General features: G+C 46.4%; 2 protein-coding genes across 16 annotated transcripts; one reads left to right on the top strand and one right to left on the bottom strand.

The window, feature by feature from the left end:
* The first annotated feature begins 1,409 nt into the window (after window positions 1–1,409).
* On the top strand, window positions 1,410–25,550 carry nme3 (NME/NM23 nucleoside diphosphate kinase 3). Of its 2 annotated transcripts, XM_030088682.1 has the most exons (7): window positions 1,410–1,494; window positions 2,253–2,383; window positions 2,473–2,574; window positions 3,869–3,981; window positions 4,385–4,441; window positions 10,460–10,461; window positions 25,456–25,550. In XM_030088682.1, exons 1-7 carry the CDS (start codon window positions 1,449–1,451, stop codon window positions 25,464–25,466), a joined length of 462 nt encoding a protein of 153 aa, XP_029944542.1. In that variant the 5' UTR covers window positions 1,410–1,448; the 3' UTR covers window positions 25,467–25,550. The 2 variants fall into 2 exon arrangements, with proteins under 2 accessions (XP_029944542.1, XP_029944541.1); XM_030088681.1 differs by lacking the exons at window positions 10,460–10,461; window positions 25,456–25,550 and having other exon boundaries at window positions 4,385–6,086.
* On the bottom strand, window positions 6,162–25,318 carry mapk8ip3 (mitogen-activated protein kinase 8 interacting protein 3). Of its 14 annotated transcripts, none has more exons than XM_030088643.1 (33): window positions 24,980–25,315; window positions 21,343–21,463; window positions 20,916–20,986; window positions 20,578–20,663; window positions 19,947–19,970; window positions 19,357–19,462; window positions 18,636–18,867; window positions 18,449–18,551; window positions 18,101–18,219; window positions 17,399–17,410; window positions 16,889–16,906; window positions 15,733–15,790; window positions 15,462–15,614; window positions 14,521–14,578; window positions 14,232–14,383; window positions 13,960–14,016; window positions 13,693–13,863; window positions 13,134–13,293; window positions 12,017–12,067; window positions 11,030–11,119; window positions 10,554–10,709; window positions 10,283–10,448; window positions 10,003–10,200; window positions 9,619–9,922; window positions 9,408–9,488; window positions 9,226–9,293; window positions 8,935–9,083; window positions 8,632–8,803; window positions 8,420–8,533; window positions 8,164–8,202; window positions 7,606–7,770; window positions 7,371–7,517; window positions 6,162–7,293 (listed from the first exon to the last, which is right to left on the bottom strand). In XM_030088643.1, the coding sequence occupies exons 1-33, from the start codon at window positions 25,283–25,285 to the stop codon at window positions 7,169–7,171; spliced, it is 4,032 nt and encodes a 1,343-aa protein (XP_029944503.1). In that variant the 5' UTR covers window positions 25,286–25,315; the 3' UTR covers window positions 6,162–7,168. The 14 variants fall into 14 exon arrangements, with proteins under 14 accessions (XP_029944503.1, XP_029944507.1, XP_029944512.1 ...); XM_030088647.1 differs by having other exon boundaries at window positions 13,134–13,260; XM_030088652.1 differs by having other exon boundaries at window positions 19,411–19,462.
* Window positions 25,551–25,889: the final 339 nt, after the last annotated feature.

The following is a 25,889-nucleotide window of genomic DNA, read 5'->3' as shown; positions in this document are numbered from 1 at the left end:
GTGACATGAATTCACAGCTTTCCAACCTGGCCAGCTTGATAAATAGCAGATTTGACATGATTGAGAGCAAAATGGGTGATTTGAATAAAAAGGTTGGGAGAGTGTTCACCGACCGTTAGGATGTCTCCATGAAGTTGGGTAATTTGGAAAAGCGAAATGAAGTTGTGGAGCGTCCTGTGAAACTGATAAAAAGAAGACTGAATGACCTGGAAACATACACAAGAAAATGGAATGTCAAACTGCTGGGGGCCCCTGAAGCTAATCCTGAAAATACCAGAGCTGAAGTCATTGAAGAATGAAGTGTGGAGAGGAAGGAAAGGAAAGAAGACTTTCATTAGGTTGATTTTCTGTTAAACTGACATAATCAGATCCCATAACTTCATTTTGTAGCTTCTGATTTCATAAAAGTAGTTTTTTTGCCCCAATATTTTTGTTGATTTGCAAATTTTATAATGAAACGTACACAAAACAAATGATAGAACAGAGAACATAGCTCAAAACACAAACACATACACACTCATTCACACCTGGTATACCTCACCAAATCACACATGTACACGCACACACACGTGCATACAATATCAAGTAATATGTGCAGAACACTGATAATGACTAAAAAAGAAAATAATAGTTTGAATATCATGTCCCTATTTTCTAGATTCTATAATAATTCAAATACGGTTCCCATCATTGTACAAATTCTTCCATTTTAGAATTTGGTATTTTTCAGAGAGGTCACTGAATGGAAGCAATTTTTCCATCAACATACAGGTCTTCTGACTGAATGCCCTTTATTTTCCATATTTTAAATCTCCCATCTTTTCTACCAGGTACAAACTGATCATTATTCCACAGATGGGTAAACTGGGATACAGTTACAGGTTCTCCCAGATGTCAGCTGTGTGCCATTCTAGAATAGTGTTTTTTCAGAAGTTTTTTTTTTCTTAGTTTATGTAAATCTTCAGAGTAAAGATAATTGCATATTGGTAATTCTGGAGTAGATTGCTGTTCAATATTTACCCAGGCTGGAGGTGATTGTGTGTCAAAGTTGTGTGAAGCTGTTGTCAGCTGATCTGCCATATAATACCATCTTTAATCTGGAATTCAGACACCCCCTCTTTCATAGGGCAAATAAAGTAATTTAAGGCACAATCTGCTTTCCGATTGTTGATTGAAGGGACTGGGTTCGTGTAGTTTTACCCATAGATATATAGGTTTGTTTTATTCTGCAGCACTCATTCAAACACACAGGCGTTCACACTGGTCACCTACTGCAGACGTGCAGTTTACAGGGTTGCCAGATCCCACTCTCTTACAACGTAAAAAAGTAACAGCCCAAATTTTATCAACCCGCCCAACGTGTTCACGAGAAGCCCAACTGGGCGGAAATCCGTCCAATCTGGCAACACCGTCCAAAACCACGACAGTGTGTTCCGTCCCGCGCTACAATGATCTGCCTGTTTCTGTCCTTGTTCGCTCAGGTCTTCCAGTCAGGTTGGTGTTCTTCTGTCTGTCCACACCTCGTGCGTCTCTCTTCGACCTACAATCTGATTTTTCCCCCGGGGATGTGGTCACAGTTTGCAGGAGTCGCTGCCTCCCCGGACCGCCGCTCCGGCTAGCTGCAGACAGCGGCGGACTGGTACTGAGCTGCTGTCGCGGAGGAACTTTCTAACTTTTAAATGTGACTAATAACTCGTACCGGCGTGGTTTTATGAAGGGGTTTGTATGACAGCGTGGTTGTTTGGGGGAAACGGCTGTTGCTCGGTGTAACCCGGACGTAGCCATGTGCCTTGCTCAGTGCTCACGGGGCAGAAAAAGTTGATTCATCATCCTATTAATAGCTTTACGTGTGTCAGCCTCCACTGGCACTTCAAGGACTCGCCTCGAGCCCGTCTGCTCTGCAAATGGGGCCGAGGAAAAGGTCACGGCGAAATCTGCACGGCCTGGAAGATTTGGTGGTAAAACAGGCTCGGATTGAAGAGAGTGGTGAGAGGAGCAGATCCAGCCCCCAAGTTCAAAGAGTGGTGCAGAAGACCAATAACACAACTGACAGATCTGCATGTCGTTATTCATTACGTGTGTGCTTTTGCATGCTTGTACTGGGTGTGTAACTGATCAGTGCATTATTGCATTTTGTGCGTTTCGTCTTTGACAGCCCACGTGCATGGTGTCCTTGCAAGATACTCCAGGCTGTTAAATGTTAATGTCAGTTTTGGACAAGCATGCCCTTACTGTGTCACGTCCGGCTTTAGGATGGACGGGCCAGAATGAGCGCACCTTCATCGCCGTGAAACCAGATGGAGTCCAACGAAGACTGGTGGGCGAGATCGTGCGGCGTTTTGAGAAGAAAGGCTTCAAATTGGTGGGCCTCAAACTTATGAAGGTATGTGAGATGCTTATGATTAATTAAAAATGATATAATGGCCAGAGCTTGTATTAGATCCTGATTATGTGTGTGTGCTTTTGTTTCAGGCGTCTGAGGAACTCCTCAGGGAGCACTACTGGGACCTGAGGAGTAAGCCCTTCTTCACCGGCCTGATAACCTACATGAGCTCTGGTCCAGTTGTTGCTATGGTGAGATGCTCACATGTCTGCAGAGTCATAAATATGTTTAGCGCCTCCTACGTATTGGATGTGGAATATTGAAAATATGTGGGTTTTTTTAATTATCGCACCTCTTTTTAGGACATTTGAGAGAGGTGGGAATCAGATTAGTCTTCAACAGAGATGCTGTCTAAGGGAATACCTCCTCTGGCTTTCCACGACTTTTATTTGGAGACTTCATCATCAATGATTTTCCTGTTTTATTGAACTGTCCTTTTGTCCTTGATAAGTAATGCAGGCTGGTCCAAGCATCTAACTTCTATAGCTGTATAGCATAGTATAACTAGAAATTGGCACTCAGAGAGCGCAGACCTCCGCCACAGCTCAAATCAGTCACCAACAACCATAAGAACACCATATATAATCACACAACATTGTGATCGGAGCGCTGCGGCGTGCGGCGCCTCTCTCTGTCGCCCTCTCTCCGTGTGTGTGTGTGTGTGTGTGTGTGTGTGTGTGTGTGTGTGTGTGTGTGTGTGTGTGTGTGTGTGTGTGTGTGTGTGTGTGTGTGTGTGTGTGTGTGTGTGTGTGTGTGTGTGTGTGTGTGTGTGTGTGTGTGTGTGTGTGTGTGTGTGTGTGTGTGTGTGTGTGTGTGTGTGTGTGTGTGTGTGTGTGTGTGTGTGTGTGTGTGTCCTTTTCATCTGAAAAGGAAAAGCAACATAATTTATGTTATTTTACTTCATTTTAATTTGAAAATGGACCGGATTTTCTCGTATTTTCCGTTCCTGACTTCCTGTCTGGTGCGATCTGCTCTGTCCAGCTTTACAACTGGTGGTGCACGGCACGCGGAGAAAATAGAGAGGAGCGGAGCGGCCGCGCTCCACGGCACGAGCCGCTACGCACGCGGCGCTGTCCCGCGCCTCTTGTATGAACAGTCAGATAGGTTAACAGGGGCGCCGATCTGACAGTCGGTGTGCGGCGCTTCCGCCTCCGCGTGCCGCGCTTCCTGTGTGAACCAGGCGTTTGTCCCCCCCTGTCGGCGGGCCTGCCCAACCATGTGAAAGACTCCCTATTTCTCAATGATAAAGAATCCTTTAAAAAATTCCTGGATCCAGACAGTGATCCGGATCATCACCAAAATTTAATCAATTCTAAGTTAGCCCAAGACCCACCTTTCCACAAAGTTTCATTGCAATCCGTCCATAACGTTTTCCGTGATCTTGCTAACAAACCAACCAACAAACCGACATGATTACATAACCTCCTGGCGGAGGTAACTATATAACTGTGTTGCAGCAACCAGAGGCTTTGTGTCGTCCTTCAGGTATGGCAGGGTTTGGGCGTGGTGAAGACTGCAAGGAAGATGATGGGTGAGACCAATCCTGCAGACTCACTGCCGGGAACCATCCGGGGAGACTTCTGTGTGGAGGTGGGCAGGTGAGAGAACCGAAAACTGCATATAGTGATTTAGATTGTCAAAATAAAGAACTAAGAGCTATTATAATTTAGAATTTTAGTTGACTTATTTCACAGTGAAAACAAATTGAGTGTATTTATGTTGAAGTTTGATGGATCTATACCTAATGATAAGAATTCTAATGGCATACAACCCACTGAAATAACATTCAAGTGAATAATAATTTCAGCTGCTGGGCGAAGTGTAATAAAAAAACAAAAAAAATAAGTTATTTCAAGCACTTTCTTATTGATGATGCTTGTCTGCAGCTGAATCAAAATATTATTCAATTTCTGGCAGTCCACAGAGAAAGAGGAGCAAAATGAATGTTTTGATGAATGAATGAGTCGGTTTTTGTGTAAATGGTCTAAATGAACCCTGCAGGAACGTGATCCACGGCAGCGACTCGGTGGAGAGCGCCCAGAAGGAGATCTCTCTGTGGTTTCGACAGAATGAGCTGAGCCTCTGGGAGCCCAGCAGCAGCCAGTGGCTCTACAACTGACTGAGGTGTGCTCCGTGTGGCGACGCCGCTCCCAACGGAAACTCCTGCTTCCCATTCTTTCACGTGTGTTCATCAATTCAAGACGTTACCTCAGACAAATATCCGTTAGCTTCCGAAACATGTAAAGGGTTCTTTATTGCCGTGTTGGTTTTCTCTTTATGGTATTTCTTTCTTTCTTTTTTTTCTTTTTTTAATCTGTCTGATGGCTGGGCGGCTCTTTCAAGCAAAACTGCACTGAGCAATAATATGATCAGAAACATGATCAGGTCAAATTGTGTTTACATTGTAGCATCTCACACCAAAAACACTAAGCTGTGTTCACTTTTCAAGCAATAAACTGACGTAAACTCAAGATCCAGTGTGCAGGATTTAGCGGCAGGTTGTAAAAATATTAGACATCCGTCCAGTTCTCCTGTTCTGTAGGAAAACCTATGAAACACTTTGAAAAATGTTGGTGCTACACGACGGGCTCCATGGAAGAGGGTTTATTCTCTTTAGAGTTTAAGATCTCCTCTTTACAGTAGCAGTCCTGCTTAAAATATGAGGAAGGAATTTCGGATTTTAAGGTTCCCTCCTAAATGCTACACACTGGTCTTCTGGTTTTTATTAGAAGGTACAGGAAACTTTGCTAATGCGGTGTGAACAAAAGAAAAATGTTCAGTCTCACTCTCTTAAATACCTTTCAAACACTGTTAACTCTGTAGAAATACTCCCCCCATGTGAATGTTAGAAAATGCATTTGGTGGTTCCTTAGAGGATCTTGCAGCTGTATTAGTATATTGAAGGTTTTTGTTTTTTTTTGGATCAATTTCATGTGATGATGGAAAAATATGACTAAGAACCTCTTTACAGATGTATCCTGGATCCATTTTGGAGCTCTAAATGCAGATGGTGTGGCTGCTGATAAACATATTATTTGTTGCTGAGCGTGCTAAAACAAAGAAGCCATTTTCTGGTGCTTCAGGGCAGAACGCTGCCTGTTCAGTAGGGACATGCGATACCACTGACCTCCTTTCCATTCTGGTAAGAAGTAGAGCTACGAGTAGTATCATTGATGCTTTGTAACTAAAGTCTTCTGATAGAATAGATTAGATTTGATTAATCTCAAAGTGGAGAAATTTACAGGTGCAAGAGGCTTGTAGAACATACAGGGGTGCAAAAAGTAACGAAAGGTACAAATAAAGAATAATAGTGACAATCGTAATCGCGATGATACTAGAAAACTAAAACAAGGAAGATCTAACTGTACAACATGAATCTGAAAATATAACAAACTATGAAATGTGGTAAATGGATTATATAAAGAAGATATGAAGTTATAAAGATCACAATTTCCTTGTGGGTGAAATTCACTGACCTTTTTTCCAAATCACAATGTTTAGTTTCCTGTACCTTCAAATACACTAAATGATTGCATGTTTTGAACTTACTTGAATGTAAAGTTTCCATTTTTTCCCAAAGAATCTAGTTTTGTAATTTTAAGCAATAAATGCAAGCTTGGTTCCCTGAATTAAGGGAAGGTGTTTTGAATGTAATCCGGCTTAACGTCTGTTACTGATGCTCCTATTTGCTGCTTTGGAAATGTGGAGGAAACAATAAATATTCCCTTTTTGAAATGTGTGTGATTTAATAATTGTGAAAGACAGACGTCAAGATTTGTTCTCGGCACACAATATGTTTAATATTTAATCCACATACATAAGAGATCAATGCAAGAATGTCTGTATTGAACAGAGAGGATGAGCTTCAGTGCTTCTGGAGATTTTACAGTAAATCCCTGTACAAACGATGACAACTCGCCACGGTTCTCCCACCTCGCATCAACTCGCCCCATCGACGAGAACAAAGTATTTGGCTGAAAATTTGGACACACTGAACTCGACCCCCGTCTGACCGGACGCCGGCGTTGTTCCGTCTCTCTGATCTACGTCTGTGTTGCGTGCCGCGCGCCTCCTGTGCTGTGATGGTGGACGTCTTGTCTCCTCGGGATTAATTCTGACTTCTCATGTTAATCAAGTCTACTCATCTTCCAGCCAAATCTTTAACCATCAACTAAAGTACTTTAAAGGCGAACCAAGACCTCCGTCTGCTCATTGATCCACACCTGCATCCATTCCGCTCCTGTTAAAATCTGAGAAAATGCTCGTCAGTGTTGTCATTCGCGTTGCTGTATCTGCTGCTGTTCTTATATTTTTTTTTTTTTTTTTGGGGCGGGGGGGGCTTTGCTGTACGATGAGGCGTCGCTCTCGTGGATGACAAACTAAATGGTGGCACGTAAGGAGTAGCTCTCGGATGCAAGACAGTCGAGGTAAATATAGGAGGAGATACAGTGTGCTTACAGGGTGGATACAAGATCGATACAGAGGAGGGAGGTAGTTATGAGGCTGGATTACAAGGCTCATGAAGATAGTTACAATCCCCTGGCCGGGACAGAGACGGGATATCAGGCAGAGTACTAGTTAAGAGGGGGGATACTTACAAGGCGTTAAAGTTACAGGGCGACGGGGCGGGAGGGGATAGAATAGTTACAGGGGACGATACACGGCTTGAGGGGTCGGTTTAGAGACTTTTACATGACCGGGAGATAATTACAAGGCGGGTTTGGGTGGCCGGAAGCTGTTTCGGGTGGGAGGAGGTTTCTTTATGGGCGTGTCGGCGGTGAGGCGTCACTCGGGGACGTAGGACACCTGCCAGACGATGATGTGGCTCCGCTCGGCTTTACTCAGAGCGGGTTTCATCTGGGAGGCCCCGGCGCTCTCTCCTTCCTCCGTCTCGTCATCCTCACCGTCGCCTGAGGGGAAAAGAGGAGCCTTTTTAACACACGTCTATTCCTTTACGGCCGTGCAAGAGGATGGAGGAGACGCTCACCTATGCGGAAGTCGATGTATCCCTCTCCCCCACTCAGCACCAACACGTTATGGACGCTCTGCGCCTCCGTCTCCGTGGGCGCCGCCGAGCCCTGACCCTCTGAGGGACTGTCCAGCACGCTGCCGTTCAGGGTGGCCAGGACATTGCCTGTAGCAGGACAAAAAATAAAATCATAAGAAACAAACCAGAGAGCCTCATTTCTCCCACAAGCTGACACAGATGGAAATGTTCCTGCCTGGTACAGAGACGAAAAACTTGACGGCGTCGCGATGGCCGTGGAAACACAGCTGAGCCTGCGCCATGGAGCAGAAGGGCATGAAGCTGCCGCTGCTCTTCTCCGAGCTGTCGTCGCTGTACACGTGGATCACCCCGCCCGAGGAGGTAGGAGACACCTTATTGGCTGAAGGAACCCAGAGGAGAAGAGGAGATCGGTCAGGAGCTTTTACCAGAAAAATCTGATTTAATTTAAAAAAAAAACCGCAAACACAAAACAAGACAACTTTCCAGATCCACACGTCCACAGATCGACTGAAAATCAAAGATGTTTAGAATAAAACAACTTGAGAGCAAAACTAAACATCTTGCGTGCAATTTAGAACGATCATGCAAAGCAGCTTTCAAATGAAAACACAGAAAAAAAAAGTGCATTTATTGTAGACGATAAGATCAATAACCAATAGAGCCAAACGACAGGCTGTGTGTGACGAGTGTGCGCCGCTAGAGGAGGTCTGTGAACAGCGTCTGAGGGAAGATGAAGGTTTGGCCGGGTGAGTCTGGGAGGGCTCCCACTTACCCCTCAGACCCAGGAGCTGTCCCCGGTGAAGGACCACCGCTACGGGAGGCGGGGGAGGAGCAGGAGGAAGAGGAGGGCGGAGAGAGAGCGGGAGAAAGACGACAGTGAGAGTCAAGGACAAGAGAGAAACGTCTGAGGGGAGGAAGTAAATCAGAGGCTGGGGAGAAGTCGGGGAGTGTGTGGCGAGTGTGTGTATGGCTGTTAATGACAACACCGAAAACCTACTGGTTATCAAATAAAATAAATCACGACTCACTCTCTGTCAGGGGGATGGAGATAATCACACCGTTTCCGGTTCCCACCCAGAGGCGATTCCCGCCGATCAGCAGCGCCGTGATCCGCACGAAGGAGAAGCCCAGCTTGCCGGTACCTGAGAAGCACGACCAGGATGAGAGGAGGCGTCGCGGTGGCGGCGGTAGCGGCGGCAAGATCGCCGTGAACGGGAGGGAACGACGGCCGTCCGCTCACCCAGCATCTTGCTGACGTACGGCTCGATGTCCACGTCCTGCAGGTGCTGGTGTGTGTGGGCGTGGTAGAGGCGCAGGGTGGAGTCCAGCCGGATCGACACCCACACGCCGTCGCCGAGCCACGCCAGCTGCCGCACCTGGCTCTCCCGGCGGGGGTGAGCGTCGAAGGACTTCTGCAGGGCGGAGAGAGAGGAAGAGGAGAGGCAGCCGGTTCCTTTCTGTCAGCTGAAAACTTCAAAAGGCTCAAATCCTGGAGTTTTTGTTCCTGCTTGGTGATAAAGGGAAGGATTCTATCTTTCCTCACCTCGATCTGCATGCTTTTGGGCTGGATGACGTGGATCTTGTTCTTGTAGCCGCACCACACCTTGTCGTGAACCACAGCCATGCAGCGGATGGAGTGATGAGGCCGGCCGAGGTCCATGAGGTGGTAGTTGGACAAATCCCACTGGCCATCTGGGAAAGGAAGTAAAAACAAACCGAGTTAAAAAGCCTAGAGATGGAGCCCCTGGTTATAATAACATCTACATGGAACATCGTCAGGTTTCATATTCATTTAGTCCTGAAATACGAAACTCCGAACAAAAATGTGAATTACCCTCCGATCTGTGGAAAATGGCGAGGGTCCCATCGGCCAGTGCAACCAGCACACGACCTTTGACATGCCTGCAGAGGAGACAGACGGACACGGGGATCCATAGAGAGACTTTTCATTCTGACATCCGAACCTTTCCCCTGCAGCTGATGTTAAAAAGGGAAATAAAATGAAGTTTTTCTTACACCAGACTGAGCACCGAGTCTTTCAGTTTGATGGAGTGGAGGCACTTCTTCCAGTTTCCAACAGCTGAGTGGACGTACAGCCTTAAAGAGGAATAAATGCAGCGAGTTACACCAGAGAAAACACAATCTAGAGTCTAATCATTAATGAAATTAATATTGCATCAGAAGCAAAAAGGACTCTGCCGAAGCAAAGTGTGTGTTTCAGCCTCACCAGCCGTTCTGGGCCCCGAGCCACATGGTGGGGGCCACGCTGGTGTAGTTTTTGGCCTCTTCGCCGCCGTCCTCTGACTCTGTGGGCTGAGACGCTTCCTCCTTGGAGTGGCCCGTGCTCCGGTCGGAGGCATCTGCAGGGCGAGGCGGGGGATCGGTGAAGACGTGCTCGGTAAACGGCCCCGGCGGTCCGGACCGGATCTCCGTCTGGCTGGCCGTGGACTCGGGGACCTCGGTGGCCTCGGTGGCCTCCTCTGCGGACTGGGCGGGGTGAATCTTCCCGTTCATGGGTGGAGCTGTGGGAGCTGCAGCAAACAAAAAAACAGCTGTGAGACAAATGTGGAGCTAAAAAAGAAAAACAGCTACAGAATGTGGCGTGTTCCACCTTGGCCTTTGTCCATGATGGGCGTGTCGGTGCGCGAGGAGCAGTTGCTGCGGGCGACGCTGCAGTTGGTGGCACAGCCGACCAGCGTGATGCCCGCCAGCATGCCCTCCACCGAGCCGGCGTCCTCACCGCCGCCCGCTCCACCGTCACCTGGGTCCAACACGATCTCTCCTGCCGGGTAATCGCTCTCGCTGGCGGCTGCAAGCAACCAGACGTGTTAATATACACGTTAATACACACACACAGGCAGTTTCTGCACCTCAGCAGTTTCCCTCCTCACCTGGTACGCTGGAGATGCACAGCACGTGAGCGTTGCAGACGTTGAACTGGTCGACCAGCGATCCCGGCTGGTTGGCGTCGATGATGACCACCTTGCTGGCGGAGTGGGTGCTGGTGAGGATCCACACGCGGCTGTTCATGGTGTCCGTCTCCTGGAGCTCCTTCGACTGAGCGACAGCGGTCGTGAGGAGCGTCTCGCAGTCATCTCAACGCAGGAGGAACGGATGGAACAGACCGTGCAGATGTAAAACTGCTCGGTTCTGGGTTCCTACCTTCCTCTTCTCGGGGGACGTGTGGCTGCTCTTCTTGTCGCCTCCGTCCTCCTCGGCCTGCAGTGGGTCGCTGCCGCTCGGCAAGGCTTTAGCTGGTGCCGAGTCCTGGCTGCCAGCCCTCCAGCCCGTCAGATCCACCCCTGCTGCACACCACAGCTAAAGCATGCAAACACACACACACACACACAGCATGGAAGAGGTCAGGGAGACATAAATGCTCCTGAACTCAACCTGCTGCTGTTTGATTCACTGCTGCTGTCATTTCAGAGATGAACGATGCATCCAGGTGTAAAGACTGCACTGTTATATACACTTATTTCTCTTGGATTAAAACTCAGAAGCTCAAATATTCAACTATATTAAGTGTGCAGTAAATACATTGTTACCCCATTACATCCTTTCTGAGAGTTAATCTATGAAAAAATAGGTTAAAAAGAAAGACTGTACTGTAATCTACTGTCCTCTGAACGTCTCACCTTCCTGTTGGGGTCTTTCTCCACCAGGGGGCGACAGTAAACTGGGACGGGAACATTCTTCATGCGGTTATCATCTTTCTCATTGGCGGTCTAAAGACAGAAAGCAAAATGAGTAAGAACTAGGCGAAGAAATATCATGATAAGAGAAAACGTCTGGTTTCATTACAGCATTTCCACTTGTAAAGAGGAAAAGATACAAAACTAAAGCAATTTGTACAGTATCACATACAGAGCAGGCATTAAAGGAAAACTCCACTGCTTTCAACCGTCTTTCTTCAAATTCACTCAACTCAACCATCTCTTCAGTTTCACTGGTTTTCCCAGGATGCTTCCTGAAAAGGTGGCACCAGTTCTCTGACGACAGGCCTGCAGTCAGGTCAAAGTATCTAAAACTCTGTTTGGGTGCAGATCGGTGCAGACTGACATTCATTTTTCCTTTTTCTTTTCTTTCACAGCTGGGATTTTCCAATAACTTCACACACAAAAAAAAGACTTCAGATTAATGTAAAGAACATTTTTAACACTCATAAATTCAGTTCAGTGAGCGGTCTCAATGGTATTTTTCCTTTAGGAAAACAACACTCAGATAAACACAGAAGTTGAAAGATTACAGTGTGAGTGTGTTAGGAAGGGCAGGTTGAGACAGACAGAGGTTAAAGGTCAATAAGTTGCAAGAGCATCTGCAGAGGGAGAAAATAGGGAATGTTTATGGGTTGGAAATGCACGTACTCATGCTTAAAAACTGAAAATATCCTCTTGATATGCATGCGTTCCTAAATAGTCTCGCTTCAGCACACAGTGGCATTTAAATGATCCATCATGTTAAAAGCTCACAGGGTCTCAGTGAGGCTCCAAAACAAAATAGCCTCTTGATTATCTCCTCGCCTGTCTTGCTTTCAGGTATTTTTTACTGTAAGTAGTGAGGGGGGGGTTACGGGGAGGGGAAGCCATACAGGAGCATGCTGGGACTCTGTCGGTCTCACTTGCCTGTTGTCTCTTCAGTGGGCTGTCCTGAGCGCTGTCCGTCTGACCACCAGTCTGTGGGAGACCAGAGTTAGAGCCGCCTGCCTACCAACACACTCTGCCCGCTGGCCAAACCTCTGTCTGCCGGACAAATGTTCGAGGTGCGATTCCACACTCTGAAACGGCCTGTTTGATCTTCAGGGCAACCTTTAGGACATGGTGCATGCAACTGTGTAACGTCCTTAGACGTCATTTTGAAATGAGTTGAAGCAGCAGCACCATGAACAAAGTGCTCAGGATCAGCCATATATAAAGAACCATGCACATGTAAAACCAGGTGGGGTCATCTAAAGGATTAAACTTTACTGAGAAAAGATATTAATGGCAGCCATTACTAGTTATATTGGGAAGAAAAAAAGATTCCTGAACTCATCATGACCTAAAGATACAGCCAAGATAAACTACTTTTACATGTGAAATTTGTTAATGCTAGACCTAAGAGCCAGGTGCTTCTCAGAGCAGGACGAATTTGTAGTTTTGGGATATCGTGTCTGTAGTCATGCATTCCATGGAAAGCCAAACGGCTCTTCGCGTGTTGTGACGGATGGGTCTGGTTAAAGCAGCATCAGTAACCAGCATCAATGAGAACGTCTGACAGCAGCATTGACCCGCAATCAGCCTCAGCTGGACTTATCAATAATGTATCTGTGGGCCTCAGACAGGCAATTAAAAGCTCGATATAAAAAAATCTATATAATCTTCTCGCAACAAAAACAACAGAGCAACATTAGATAATATTATATGTCACACATGCAGATGGAACCTAAAAGCAGATCTTATGGCTTTAAGGAATCAATAACATCGTGAACTTGTAAAATTTCTATTTGGGCTGTTTTTATATAGAGAAAATTTCCCAGCATAAATCCTGATGTTGAAGTGCTCTTCCATTTGATAACATGAAACACTAATTTTAATCTTAACCGTGTCGTCTGACGGCTTTTTTGAACTGTGAATTTTAGCAAAACTGCAGAGATTTAGAAGTGAACCAATGAGGGTTTTTCTCCTCATGCAGACTGAGATGTTTTGGACAGGTGGGGGGTCTGGGCGGCCCTCCCGGCACGCCGCTCCGATGCGTTCGTACCTGCTTGAAGCGGGACGGCACGCTCCAGCCGCAGGCCTGCATGATGCCGTCGTCGCGGCGCATGTGCTCCCGGACCTGCCGGTACTGTTCGCGCCGCTGCTCTCGGCGGGCCAACAGTGCCGAGTCACTGAGGAGAGACGCAACACCGTTACTGGCCAGTCTGGAAGCAACGAGAAGGGGAAGAAGGAAAAGAGAAGAGAGGGGAGAGAGAGAGAGAGAGAGAGAGAGAGAGAGAGAGAGAAAGCCAAGCGTTAACCAGCCGGGCCAGCCAGCAGCGAGAGAGAGAGCAACAGCAGACCAGTTCCCAGCCACTGTTGTTAGATGAAGGCTTAGAGGCCTTTCTGGGTGGAGTTTGCATGTTTGCATCTGCTTTCCTCCTGCAGTCTTCCTCTGTTTGCCCTGCGATGAACCCCCGCCACCCGTACAGCCGGGATCATCTGGAACATCTCCTCCTGAGCTGCCCCAAGCGAGCAAGCAACCGGGCGTTTGTGGCGAAGCAAGCGTGGGAAGCAGGTGAGCGGCGAGGTGTGAGGTGTGAGTGCAGCGGGAAGGAGCTCACTCTTCGGGGAAGAACTCCAGCGTCCGGTTGGAGGTGGAGATCTGGCACATGGTGTGGCTGCGGCGCTGGGAGAAGCCGGCCGGCGAGGGAGACTTGTAGTGGATGTTGACGCTGTAGTACGGCCGCTTGACGGGCGGCGGGCTGGACGACGAGCTGAAGAGACGAGCGAAGCTGGTGGACGGAGACGGAGGAGAGAGAGAGGGACGGTTTTTAACCGCGGCAGGTTTTGTTCCGGTCGAGGAAAGGTTGATGAAATTGTCTACTCACAACTGCCAGATGGTGGATTTCTTCTTCTCCTGAATCGGAGGACTTTCCCGGGACGCCCTGAGGAGAGAGGGAGGTTAAGATCCATCATATTTTTCATTATTTCATGTGCAGTTGTAAAACCTGTTTTTACTCAGTATTTTTTTTATAATTATAAAATGTTTTAGCTGTGTAATTCACATTAACTGAAATACTAACTGTGCACTAGATTATGAATTTTAGGAATAAATGAATTATTTAAGTCTAACTTTCAGGCCGGCAGGTTCCACGCTGACCTGATCATCTCTGTCCACCGCACGGCCTCCTGCAGCTCCATCAGCCGCTCCTTGTACTGGTTCCTCTCCATCAGCACCCGGGCCATCTCCACCCGGGTGAACCGCCGCCGCTGGGTCATCGTCATGTCGCCGTCTTGCATCGGAGATGAGAACTGGGTACGGGAGAGCGCGACACATGTTAGTTTAGAAGCTAGGACGCTTCGAAACTCCTCCTGCAGCTGTGATCATTATTTCTACTTTCATGTTAAATGCGAACGTGTGAATGAAAACAAGCTGCAGTTTCACTCACGTCGTCTCCTCCTTCATCCTTGGAGTCCCGAGACGCCCCAAGAGCCTCAGCTCTCAACCTGCAGGGGAAGAAAGAACACGGTGAGCTGAAGGAGGAGGAGACGGAGAAAAACAGGGAGAAGAGGGGAAAGACAAGTGGGATTGTTAACAACATCCAGACCGAGACTGAGCCAAACTAATGTGACGCCAGCTTCATTTGCCTGCTCAGTGTTTCCTGCTTCAATCTTTATTTATTCGTCATGTTTCAGTTCACGCTGCTGGCACCGCGTTCTGTTTATCAGAGGTTTTAGAGTTTTACAACTGATTGTCATGCTCTCCTCTAAAGGTGTAAAATACAGTTATTCTGAGTTTTCCAGGTTTCTTTGACTATTTAATTTTTTTTGCACTCCTGTCAGCTGAGTATTTTCTGAATTACCATTTTCTTTAACACCTTTAACATCACAACAGGAAATATTTTTGTTCTATAAATTAAATTGTCTTTAAATTTTGTGCTAAGTTATTTTTTGTCTATCATACAGGTCGTCACATTTGTCCAGAAGTATCGGGCCACAACACAGAAAAAGCAGAACTGCGTTCAGACACTTGATCCTCTTGTTCTCACACTTCAGCGCGTCGGCAGCGACAGTTATTCAAAACTATCCGGTTTCCTCTCCTGTGCCTGTTGTTAGGATGAGTCTCAGCTTCTCTTAAGGTCCGGGAGTTTTGGGTTTCAGGTCAGAACCTATTGTTCAAACTGCATGTTGGCTGCTGTGACGCTGTTTGTGGCTTCTCTCTGTAGCGTCAATCTGAGTGAATTCCTAAAATCAATCACCTTTAATTTACTCTATAACATCTGAGGATTACAAATTTGAAGCTGTCAAACATAAATAGTCAGCCATGATTCTTATTTAACCCATTTTTAGAGGCTTGTTTAAGAAAAAAAAAAAAACTGTTTGCTTTTACCTCTTCAGTTCTTCCTCCAGTTCTTTGACTCTGGCATCCACCTTGTTCTTGGACTGCCGGAGCGCCTCCAGCTCCTCCCTCAGCACCGCCTGCTCCCCCGACAGCTCGTCCACTTTGGCTATAAGGTCATTTTTCACGATGTTGAGCGCGTTTCTGTCGAGTGAAGGTACAGTGAAGATTACCCCAAATATTTGACACAAGATAAATAATAAAACAAAGCCTTCTGAGTAGAGAGAGGTAAAGAGCACACAGAGAGGAATATTAATCATACTTGGTCTCCAGGAGTTGTTTGTTCTCTGTCAGCAGGTTCTCCACCTCTTTTCCCATCCCTGAAACAGTCACATGAACGTTATTCAGCGCAGATAACACGTAATGTCCGTCAATGAATCAAATCAACCTATCAACAAGCAGAAAATTTCATTATTGCTCCAAGCCCTGACAATAATATGGAAATAAGTTGTATATAAAAAGATAAAACACTGGAAAAATGCTGAATTATCATGTAAAACATTACATCCTTCTTATTATTCTGGTCTTTTCGCAGCCAGGCTCGACAGATCTTGACAGAATCGACTGCATCAGCAAACATTTCCTGCATATTTTCACCTCTAAATATAAAACGTGTCTGCTCAGAAACTGCTCCAGTGGATGGATGCAAATATATGCAAGTTCAACAATGATCACATTAATGTTTTCATGCCGGATGCATTTTTTTAAATGAAATCCTGACACTGACTTATTGCTGGAAAAAAACATACGCAGAGGCTGCAAGCATTGAGCAACAAAAGTCAAGCAGGAGCTTCAACAAAGAGAAAATTTCAGACACGAAACTGCTGAAAATAAATAAAAACTTAAAGCTTAGAGCGACACAGTGATTGGCGGTGAATCGAATATAGACAGAGGCTGTTGGTCACTGAGGATTATTTCAAACTGGAGTTTTTGATCAGAAAACTCCACTTTAGAAACTGCAGCTGACTGAATTCCCTGAAATGACAAACTTCTGACGATAGAAAATGAGACATCTTGAAAATAGTTTTTGGCAAACATGAACTTTTGATTCCTCTGTCCGACTTCACGCTTTCATATTTTCATTCACTTCAATTTATCTTCTCATGAGAGCAGTTTGCCACAGTTAGTGAACTCTCTAATCTCACATGCTTTGAATTTACTCTTTGCTCCTTCATTCTAATTTCCTCTTTTTTTTAAATTACAATACAATCAAAGACTCAAATCCATCACTCTTGGCTTCAACTTAGTTGCTCCGATGAGAGTTTAAACTGTTAAGATGCAAAGGTGGTGCGAAAATAAACCCAAGGCCACAAAACAAGACAGAAAGAAGCAGAACCGGGCGGATGTGAAAGCTAAAGGCCGGGGAATGAGATAAAACAAGCAAACATGACCAGAAACGAAGGCACAGGCCGCCTTACCGAAGAAATCATCACGGACTGGAGTCAAGAGAAGAAGAGAAGAGCAGGAGAGAGGGGAAAGGACACAGATTAAAGACTAAAGGAGGAAAAGTCAGAGGGAGAGAGGTGCTTATATGCTTATAAGCGTTGACTCATTTGGTTTGAGGCAGGATTCAAGCACACAGGCAACAATCTGATCTTCAAACTGAAACAAGGTTACGACTCCGGCAGCTCTCTGTGATCCGGTAGATGATTTGATAAATAAAGACATGCTGTTCTGTCTTTGTAAAATATGTTTAGTTGATGTTAATCTTTTAACATGACGGGAATCTTCAATATTTCTTGATATATAATGTGTTTTCTATGCATTCTATTTTGGTGGCTGCTTCAATTTTTCACTGCCTCATGAAAAAAGAATAACTACATTGTCAAGATTATCTCAGAATAGTTTTTTTTAGCTATGAGTGGAAAGAAGAGAGATGGAAAAGAAAAAGAAAAAAAAAATCAACCAATGCATGTTCGGATACACACCTGAGAACTCGCCTAGAGGAGTCGCCAGCAGAAGCATCAAAAAAGGAGGGAAAAAGAAATGGGTGAGAGGTTAATAGATGGACAACGAAACAAGTAAAACCTCTTGGTTTCACTACATAAAATATAGAGTGAATCTCATATCTGCCAACTAAATTCCAACACAAAGTAAACAAAATCCAAACACTGTATATAAAGTATTTTGTACATGATGTATATGAAGATAAAACTGACTAAATATGAGACAAAACTGCTGATTTGATGAATGTAATAAAAAAAAAAAAAATTGTTCAAATTGAAAAAACCTTCCTGTTCAATCAGAAAAAAAAAACAAAAAAAAAAAAAACGAATGACCACAAGTGACGCTGCATGAATGGGCAGATGAGGCTGCAGCCATTGTGTGGGACTGTATATCTCTTCTGGATGACTTTGCAGCGATGCAGGGGTGCGCTGCGGCCATGCATGCAAAGAAATCAAAACAGTGAGTTCAGCAGCACGTTCACACAGCCTCGTGGAGCTCTCGCCCTGCAGGAATGCAAAGAAAAAAAAAAGAAACCTGGCCCGTTGTGACCGACACATGCATCGGCCCCGATGTTTCCTTCTGCTGTGACTGACTTTTATCACCTGCTGGCCTGACGGCGTTCAGTACAGCTGAGGCTTGATCAGCACTTCTAAACTGATATTCCAGTCTCGGCGTGCGTTTACCTAGCAGCTCAGCTCCTGCATCCACATCTCCGATGATGTCTGACTTGGCGTCTTTGATCTCGTGGTACAGAGAATCCGTGTTGATGCCAAAGGCCTCGTTCACGATGCCCTGAGAGGGGCTGAAGCACACACAACGCTCAATCAGTCAATCATGAGCTATAGATCGCTTTTCATACACAAAAACATTCCCTGGACAACTTGGAGACGAATGTATTTGTTTGGTCACTTTGTGTAAAATGTCAGAAACACAGGAAGGATTCTTAAAATATGTTTGATTCAGGTTGTGTTTCAGGAGGTTTTTCCTTAATTCTCTATTTTAAAGCTTGAGGCCAGAAGGCTTCATGGTACCTGCTTCCTCCGCCGTACATACGGGGGTCCACACACATGTCCAGCTCCGGGGTGGAATCAATGATCTCCTGAAACTCAGACCACTCGTCGCTGCTCCCCATTCCTGTAAAACATGACAGAAGGTGACGGCGAAGCTGCGGAGCGTCGTCTCTGACATTAAAGCTCTGGTCTCTTGACGTCTTCTCACCGATGCTGACGTTCCTGGTTTCCTGGGAAACCTGGACCTCCATGTTCCGGCTGAGACGCTTGTCGCCTTTCCTCCGGTTCCCGGAGCGCACGGCGTCGAAGTTGGCGTGCGAGAGGAAGCCCTCGTTGATGGGGGTGACGGTGGCGGAGGGGACGGAGGAGGTGGGCGTGTTGGACTTGCTGCCTGTGCTGCTTGGCGTCGCTGCCACGGAGTCGGACTCTGATCCGTCCTCCTGGATGTGCGACGGACGCCGGCGAGAGAAAAACAAGTTGAAATGAGTCTCGTGTGATGAATTAAAGTCAGGTAGCTGCTTTTTATTCCCCCGTTTGAGTAAAATATCAAAAATGGTTTCGACCAATAAACAATATGTCAATGAACGGATAAAAACAGAACAATACTTCGACTGAAGTAGAGCAAAACGTGACGACACATGGCAGGAGCTCCACAGTCACAGGAAAAAAAACCAAAAAGATGTGAAAAATGGTCCCTGCTTGCTTGAGTCAACAGATAAAAATGACAAATCTGAGTTTAAACAACAGATTGACAAAAAATTTAAAATAAAAAGTTTAATTGGTGACACAAGCAGGTGTTTGGGAGGCGGCGGTCTGCGACGGAGGGAGTGGCTCGCGGCCTCTCCACCTTCCGCTGAGCAGAAGGACAGGGCCCGAGTCTGTCCCACCTGAGAGGCGGGGCTGAGGGCGGACCGGCCGAGCTCGCTGACCTGCCAGATGTCTTTCCCGGGCATCATCCTAGCCCCCCCGAGACCCCCACGTACCATGCCCTCGCCGCTGGGGTACAGGCTCAACGACGGCGGCCGCTCCGCTTTGCTGCACAGGAGGAGGAAGAGGAGAGTGGCGTTAGGAGGACTGATCAGCTCTTCAGAGGCTAAAACCTGCGACATGCAGTCAGTATGAGACAGAAGACGATCAGACAGTCGGCCAGTCCATCGGGCAGGCACACACATGGATGGACTGACGGGCACACAAACACACACACACACGAGGGCAAAAGAGGAGAAGGTAGGAGGAGGAAACTAGAAACAAAATGCATGTTGCACTGCTTCACATGGTCTTCAATACATTATTAATTCCTTCATTCATCATAATGCAACATGATTAATGCATTCTGGGTAATAAGCAGCTGTTACAAGCATCAATACAGCATACACGTGTTCATTTTGAAGTCCGAAGCACAGCAAAAAAGAATAATGAGGGACGTCAGCACTTCCCAGTCGGAGTTTTAAGCTCATTTTAAGGAGGCAGAGCTGAGGGGAGCGGACTGAGGGCAGCTGTGGCTCCATACTGGATTTACCTTTTCCTCCATGAGTGGCGTTGACTGTGCAAACAGCAGCACAGAGAGCAAGCCAGCAAGACACACAAGACAGACACGGATTAGAGAGAGACAGGAGACACGGACATGCCATGACACATAAACACGCACACTTTAACACCATTATCCCGGATGGATGTGAAAGTCTTCTCATTTCAGTTGTTCTGACTCTGAGATCCCTCGCTGTCTGACACAGAGGTAACAGCGCTGCTGTGATGCAGCGATCGGCATGCATTTGAGCTGCACTCAGTATCTGATGCTGCAGTTGACGAAAAAGATCTGGAGGAGAAACAGAAAAGCAGCAGCAGCTGCTGCTCATCCTGCCTCGCGGGTCAAGCAGCTGAAAACGCCGCAAGCTGGAAAATCGTCTCTTAACTTTTTCTGTTTTTTTTGTTTTTTTGTAATTCTTTTCCTCCCTCATGATGGCTGCTGGGCTTCTCTCCTCTCCTCCGTGCCAGCTGTTCCTCCCGACAAACAGCGCCAGCGTGATGAACAATGAGCGTGTTGAACGCATTAAGGACAAAACACAAAACGCCACCAACAGAATGATGGGTGGGAGGCCGCCGCTCGAGTGACAGATACACACCGACGCGCAGGAGAATAAAACACTCACGTTCGTCCGCAGCCGGGGCCTTCTGATTGACTTCCCGCCTGCTGCATTTTGGACCGCTCTATGTGCTCCACGTACGTTTGGATCATCTGTGATGAGAGACGTCAGAACGAGAAACGACACAAATATCTAAGAAAACATAACAAACAACGACCACTGATTCTTTTACGGTTTATATTTCAGGTTCTGGACTCGTTTTTATTGTTTTGCTTCCTGTGCTCTGCAGTAAATTTCAGTCTTCTCTCTGTCCTCACAGCTTCTTCCATCAGTGCAGATCTTCTTTTTAAATACGAAGTGGGGACAGTGAACGCATCGCCTCCAATGACTCTTTAAAGTCTCACCTCCGTGTGGCGCTGGTGCAGGGCGTTGTACTCTCTCTTCATGTCTGATTCTCGCTCCTCCAGACGAGTGACTGAAGAACAAACACGGCAAGCTCAGCAGACGATATAAAGAAAAACAAAACATTCAGAAGACTAAAACTCCTTGCAGCTGACAAGTCCCCCCAACATTTCACTAATTTACTTGATAAATGGTTTAATTTTCTGATAATTACATCAATGCAGCCTTTGAAAGCAGATAAATTATTTCAGTATTATTGTCAATCTACTTTCTGTTATTTATTTATATATATATATATATATATATATATATATATATATATATATATATATATATATAGACATATATATATGTACGTGTTGAGGAGAAGAACTCATTAATCGATTCAAATGTAAAATAAGCAGTATGTCCAAGCTGTGCTCCACTCACTCTGGTCTGAGTAGTTCTTGGACTTGAGCTCCAGCTGTTTGCTCTGCAGCTCCAGAAACTCCACCTGCACCTGCAGGTCCTTCTTCTCAGCCTCCAGCGCATCCTCGAACTCGATGAATTTCTATAAGGCGACGCAGGAAACAGGTCGCGTCAAGAGCTGATATCCATGATGTTTCTAAGTGTAAAAACATTTGCTTGCAGCAGCTTGTTAGACAGACATTCTTACTGTTCGGTTCACGTGTTTCTAATAACTTGCAGTGCCACAGGAGGCGAGCGGATCAATACTAATTCAAAACTTGAACCATTTCGACACAACTGATGTTTTCCAGGTGCTTTAAAACACAGACCAGTCTCACAGTGTGAACATCTACCCAGAAACTGAACGCCCCGAAACGTTGCCTATGTCCCTTTAACGCTCCTCGGTTTTTTTTTCTTCTTTTTTTATATAAAGCTGTTTAACAATGACGTCCTTTTTTTTCAATGCAGCAAGCCTACAAAGTCTTAATACTGTAATCCTCTGACTGCGGGGAGACCTTGGGACCAGTAATGCAGCAGACACACACACACACACAACGCAAAACGGCAAATAGAAGAACAAGATCGCTCTTCTAAAAGAATAACTCACACCGAAACTGAGAGCTATGCTTTGGGTTTTTATGTCTATTTATTAACAGCGCTTCGTTTCGCCTGTTGTAATTGTTGAACGTGTTTTATTGAGTGTGTTAGTGAAGAAAGAAAACAAATCTGTGCAAAGAGACTTTATATGGTATAAAATATACAATCTAACAAGGTCTGAGACCTTTGAGACTGAAGCAAACCGCACCGAAGGAGACAGTTTTACAGCCTTCGCAGTGAAAACAGTCAGACTGGTGGAATCACTCTCTGCCAAAAACGTGCGGCAGCAGAAATATTACAAAATGTCTGAAGTCTCACTTTGATACCTGTAATCCTGGATATCTTGGCAAAATGCTTCACGCGCAGAACCAGAGCTGCTGGTTTTGTTTACCATAGGCTCGAGTCTAATAACCTTGTAATCTGAGAGCCTGTTTGCTTGTTGCTCCCCGTGTCTTGCTGAGGGTGTGTTATTGTTTCCCTCGGGCTGTGAGATTCTCCCTCTCTCGTCTTTTTTCGCCATCAGCCTCCCACTTTGTTCAGATCGGGCCCTCGTGCTTGCCAGTTCCTGCTGCCGCTTCATAAAAACCAGAGCATCTCTCTCTCTCTCTCTCTTTCTGCTTCTCATAAGCACAAACCAGGTTACAGTGCCAGACTCCCTCAGTGTGCTATTGATTTCAGATGACTCCCATCCCAGGCACGCCGTCCCATCCCCCATTTTGCCCCAATGATAGACCAAACCGCCACTCCGTGGTTACGCCGCGGCTGAATATTTCACCAGATTTTAGCCAAAATCTACACTTGTTGTGTTGATCGTCTCCAACACAGGCAAACACCCGGCACAGAAGTCCAGAATCAAACCCGGGTGTTCTTACTAACCACTTGGATAGCAGGTCAACAAACATGATCACTGCAAATGAAAAAGAAGTGGTTTATTCTCCAGTGTCAGTTGTTAAGTATTTTTTTTATTGTCTCTCATAATTAGACGTGTTTTCTTAATGTGTTTTACTGGAGAGTTGCCGTAACGTTTTGGTTCTTGTTAGAAAAAAGTATGATCTGATAAAAAACAACAGAGGAAACAAGAAAACATCTGATATGAAGCACCGACATGCAGACGGCAGCACGCCACGCTGCTCTGAAGCTACTCTAATTCTGCAAGTAGAGCTATACAGGTGGATCTTGACGTTACGGACAGTCCACCGTGTCGCTGTCAGGAGGACTCGGTTAGTTCAGGATCAATAATGAGGCGCTGCTCCTCTCGATCAGTTAGATTATGATGACAAAATGGCTCGAACCAGCAGCGGATCTGCTGCTGTGCAACAGTTTTGAACATGAAGGTGAAAACTTGACAGTTTTCATTCATTTCAAGTGGAAATTTACAAGAAGGATTTAACAGGCAGGGTTTTATATATGTATTAAAAGAAGTGGAAATATGCCAACATTTTCAGTTGCATTTGAAGCAGTAATTCTTTCCTCAGTTGTACATTTGCAGTGTAAACAAAGCGAGGGACACAGGGAAGAGAGGAGGGAGAGCAGATAATGAACCCGACTAAAAGCTGAGCTAAGCTGATACCAGCAGGGCTGCCAGTGATATGCTGAGGCCTCTTTGGACGGGAGGAGGATTAAACTTGCTCTCTGATGCCTGCGGGATCCCCGAGCCGCTGTGACACTCTGCTCGGAGAAAGTAGAGGAGGATGAGGGAGTTTGACCTGGATGCTGTGTAACGATGTGCGTGTTTGTTTTTGTGCCCCGTTCTGGTATTTTCAAGTGTGAACGCCCACCGTGCTTTTTACATCCCCGAGCTCTGCTGCCGCATCTTCACTTTGTGTTTGCGTTTCATGTAGATAAATATTAGCATTCCCCTGACCTGAGGTGAGCAGCGGCTGGAGCTAATAAAGCGCATTACAGGAGAGACATTCAACATGTAAACAGAAATGTCAATATTGGCAGTAGATTGGTGGAAGCACAGTAAATGTAGCTAATGTCGCAGTGAGAGAGGTTGATAGACCATTAGTAAATGAAACAGTAGATTGTCAGATGTGCAGCAGCAGTGTGAACAGGTGTATCTGCAGCATCATTTATTCTTCTGAACTGTTTTTGATAATGAAGATGTAATAAGTTAATTAATTTATCGATTTAGCTGAACCTATTTTTGCAGACGCAGCACTGTCAGGCCGAATGGTGCAATTAATTCAACTTGAGAAAAACTTTATTTTGCAGGATAAAGTACTAAGTATAACTGTACTATAAGTATTCCCGGTGTTTGCACAACTGCATTCTTCTGATCTCAATGTATTTTTGAATGACATTGAAATGGTGTGTATGAGGATTGTTGGGATACGACAGTGGCCTACACTCTTACTATATTCTCCCGGTTCATGTGTGGACAGTCTGGTTTCCCAGATTGTCGAAACATCAGTTAGAGGTGAAATGATGTCTCCAAACTGACTGTAGCTTTGTTTCTGTCTGTCTGTCTGCCCTGCAATGGACTGGTGACCTTTTCAAGGTGTGCAAGGACAACCTCTATTCAGCTGAGACTTCATCCCCTGTGACAGGATGGATGGATGCTACAGCAAAATTCTGATTTGAACCTGTAATATCTGAGAACAGGTTACAATGCATGTTTGCAGTTCTTTAGCTTCACCTGATCCACGTGTTACAGCTGACTGAGGTTTCCTCTGAATTCTCTTTTAGACAGGATCTGAGCTTCTGTGGTCAATAGGGACTGACAGTGGTGACTGGGATTCAAACCAGTGACAACAAACCTTTAGGGATATCCCTACATTCTAGTTTCTTGCCTCACTTCCCCTCCTGGCTGCAGTGTAAACTGTTAACAGGACATCCTCCTGACATTTTTGTCAGCAGCGTCTGCAGCAACGCACACAGACTAAAAATAAGCACAACAGACACGAGCTATGAGTCACATGTCTGCCGGAGCCTCCTCTCCGTTCCGCCCCGACAGCAGCAGCACCGTGGCAGCTGGATGCTCCGGCCCGGCCCGGCCCGGCCCGGCGCACAGACTCACCTCCTCCGCCTGCTTGCGCAGCGCCTTCTCGCGCTCGTACTGGGTGATGAGCTGCTCGTTGTCCTCCTTCAGCAGCTCCAGCTCCACCTCGTGCTCCTGGTTCTCCGTCAGCACCGCGTCCAGGTTCTCCAGGACGTTCACCACCAGCGGCATCAGCTCCTTCACCACCTCCTCGTCGTAGCTGCGTATGAGCCGCTCGAACTCCCGGTAGATGCTGTTGGCCAGGCCCGACACGCGCTCCGACATGACGGAGCCGGAGCCGTAGTCGTCCTGGTACACCACCTCGTCGATCTGCAGCTCCATCATCTTGGCGGTTTCCAGATGAGGGAGGCTGCTCTGAACAGTCTTTATTCTGATGTGTTTATTGGGAGGGGGGGCTGTCACCCGGTGTGGGTCCGCTCAGGGAAACATTCAATCACAGTCCGTCCAGAGAGAAATCACACACACTCACACACACACTGCTGTGTAACCTTCAGCTCGGTGGTGAAAATGTTGCCTCTATTATTTTGATGAGAGGAGCGCCCCCCTCTCCTCCTCCTCCTCCTCCTCCTCCTCTACCAGTTACGGGATTGCGCCTCCGGCTCCGGACGCGGCCCAGCTACAGCTCTCCCCCGGCTGGGAGCGTCATTTCCCGGCAGCGGTGGATGCGCAGTGGTCCCGCCTGTGGATCGGCCCTGGATGAGTCCATGCCGGGGAGCGAAACGCCTTCGTCGATGATGATGAGGATGAGGATGATGATGATGATACTGCACCTGCCTCTCAGCAGCCGCAGCCATGGACCCCAGCCATTACTGGCGGTGGGGGGTGAAAATAAATAAATTAATAAATAGGTAAATAAATAATCTCGCGCTCCGCGATCGCCGCCGACGCCCCAGCCGCCTCTAGAGTCGCGTCTCCCCCATGATGATTT

This window comes from Salarias fasciatus, chromosome 4 (genome assembly GCF_902148845.1).
Source record: "Salarias fasciatus chromosome 4, fSalaFa1.1, whole genome shotgun sequence".
Lineage (NCBI taxonomy): Eukaryota > Metazoa > Chordata > Actinopteri > Blenniiformes > Blenniidae > Salarias > Salarias fasciatus.
The sequence above is the reverse complement of the archived record's forward strand: the minus strand, read 5'-3'. Positions and strand labels throughout refer to the sequence as shown.

What these genes read in the sequence shown, in the direction of transcription:
- nme3 (XM_030088681.1), top strand. Translation starts at nt 1,449, where the DNA reads ATGATCTGCCTGTTTCTGTCCTTGTTCGCTCAGGTCTTCCAGTCAG. An exon ending in CGCTCAGGTCTTCCAGTCAG is followed by an intron (nt 1,495 to 2,252) that starts GTTGGTGTTCTT and finishes GTCCGGCTTTAG; the next exon opens with GATGGACGGGCCAGAATGAG. An exon ending in TTCTGTGTGGAGGTGGGCAG is followed by an intron (nt 3,982 to 4,384) that starts GTGAGAGAACCG and finishes TGAACCCTGCAG; the next exon opens with GAACGTGATCCACGGCAGCG.
- mapk8ip3 (XM_030088643.1), bottom strand. Translation starts at nt 25,285, where the DNA reads ATGATGGAGCTGCAGATCGACGAGGTGGTGTACCAGGACGACTACGGC. An exon ending in AACCAGGAACGTCAGCATCG is followed by an intron (nt 18,552 to 18,635) that starts GTGAGAAGACGT and finishes CATGTTTTACAG; the next exon opens with GAATGGGGAGCAGCGACGAG. An exon ending in ATGTACGGCGGAGGAAGCAG is followed by an intron (nt 18,220 to 18,448) that starts GTACCATGAAGC and finishes TGTGTGCTTCAG; the next exon opens with CCCCTCTCAGGGCATCGTGA.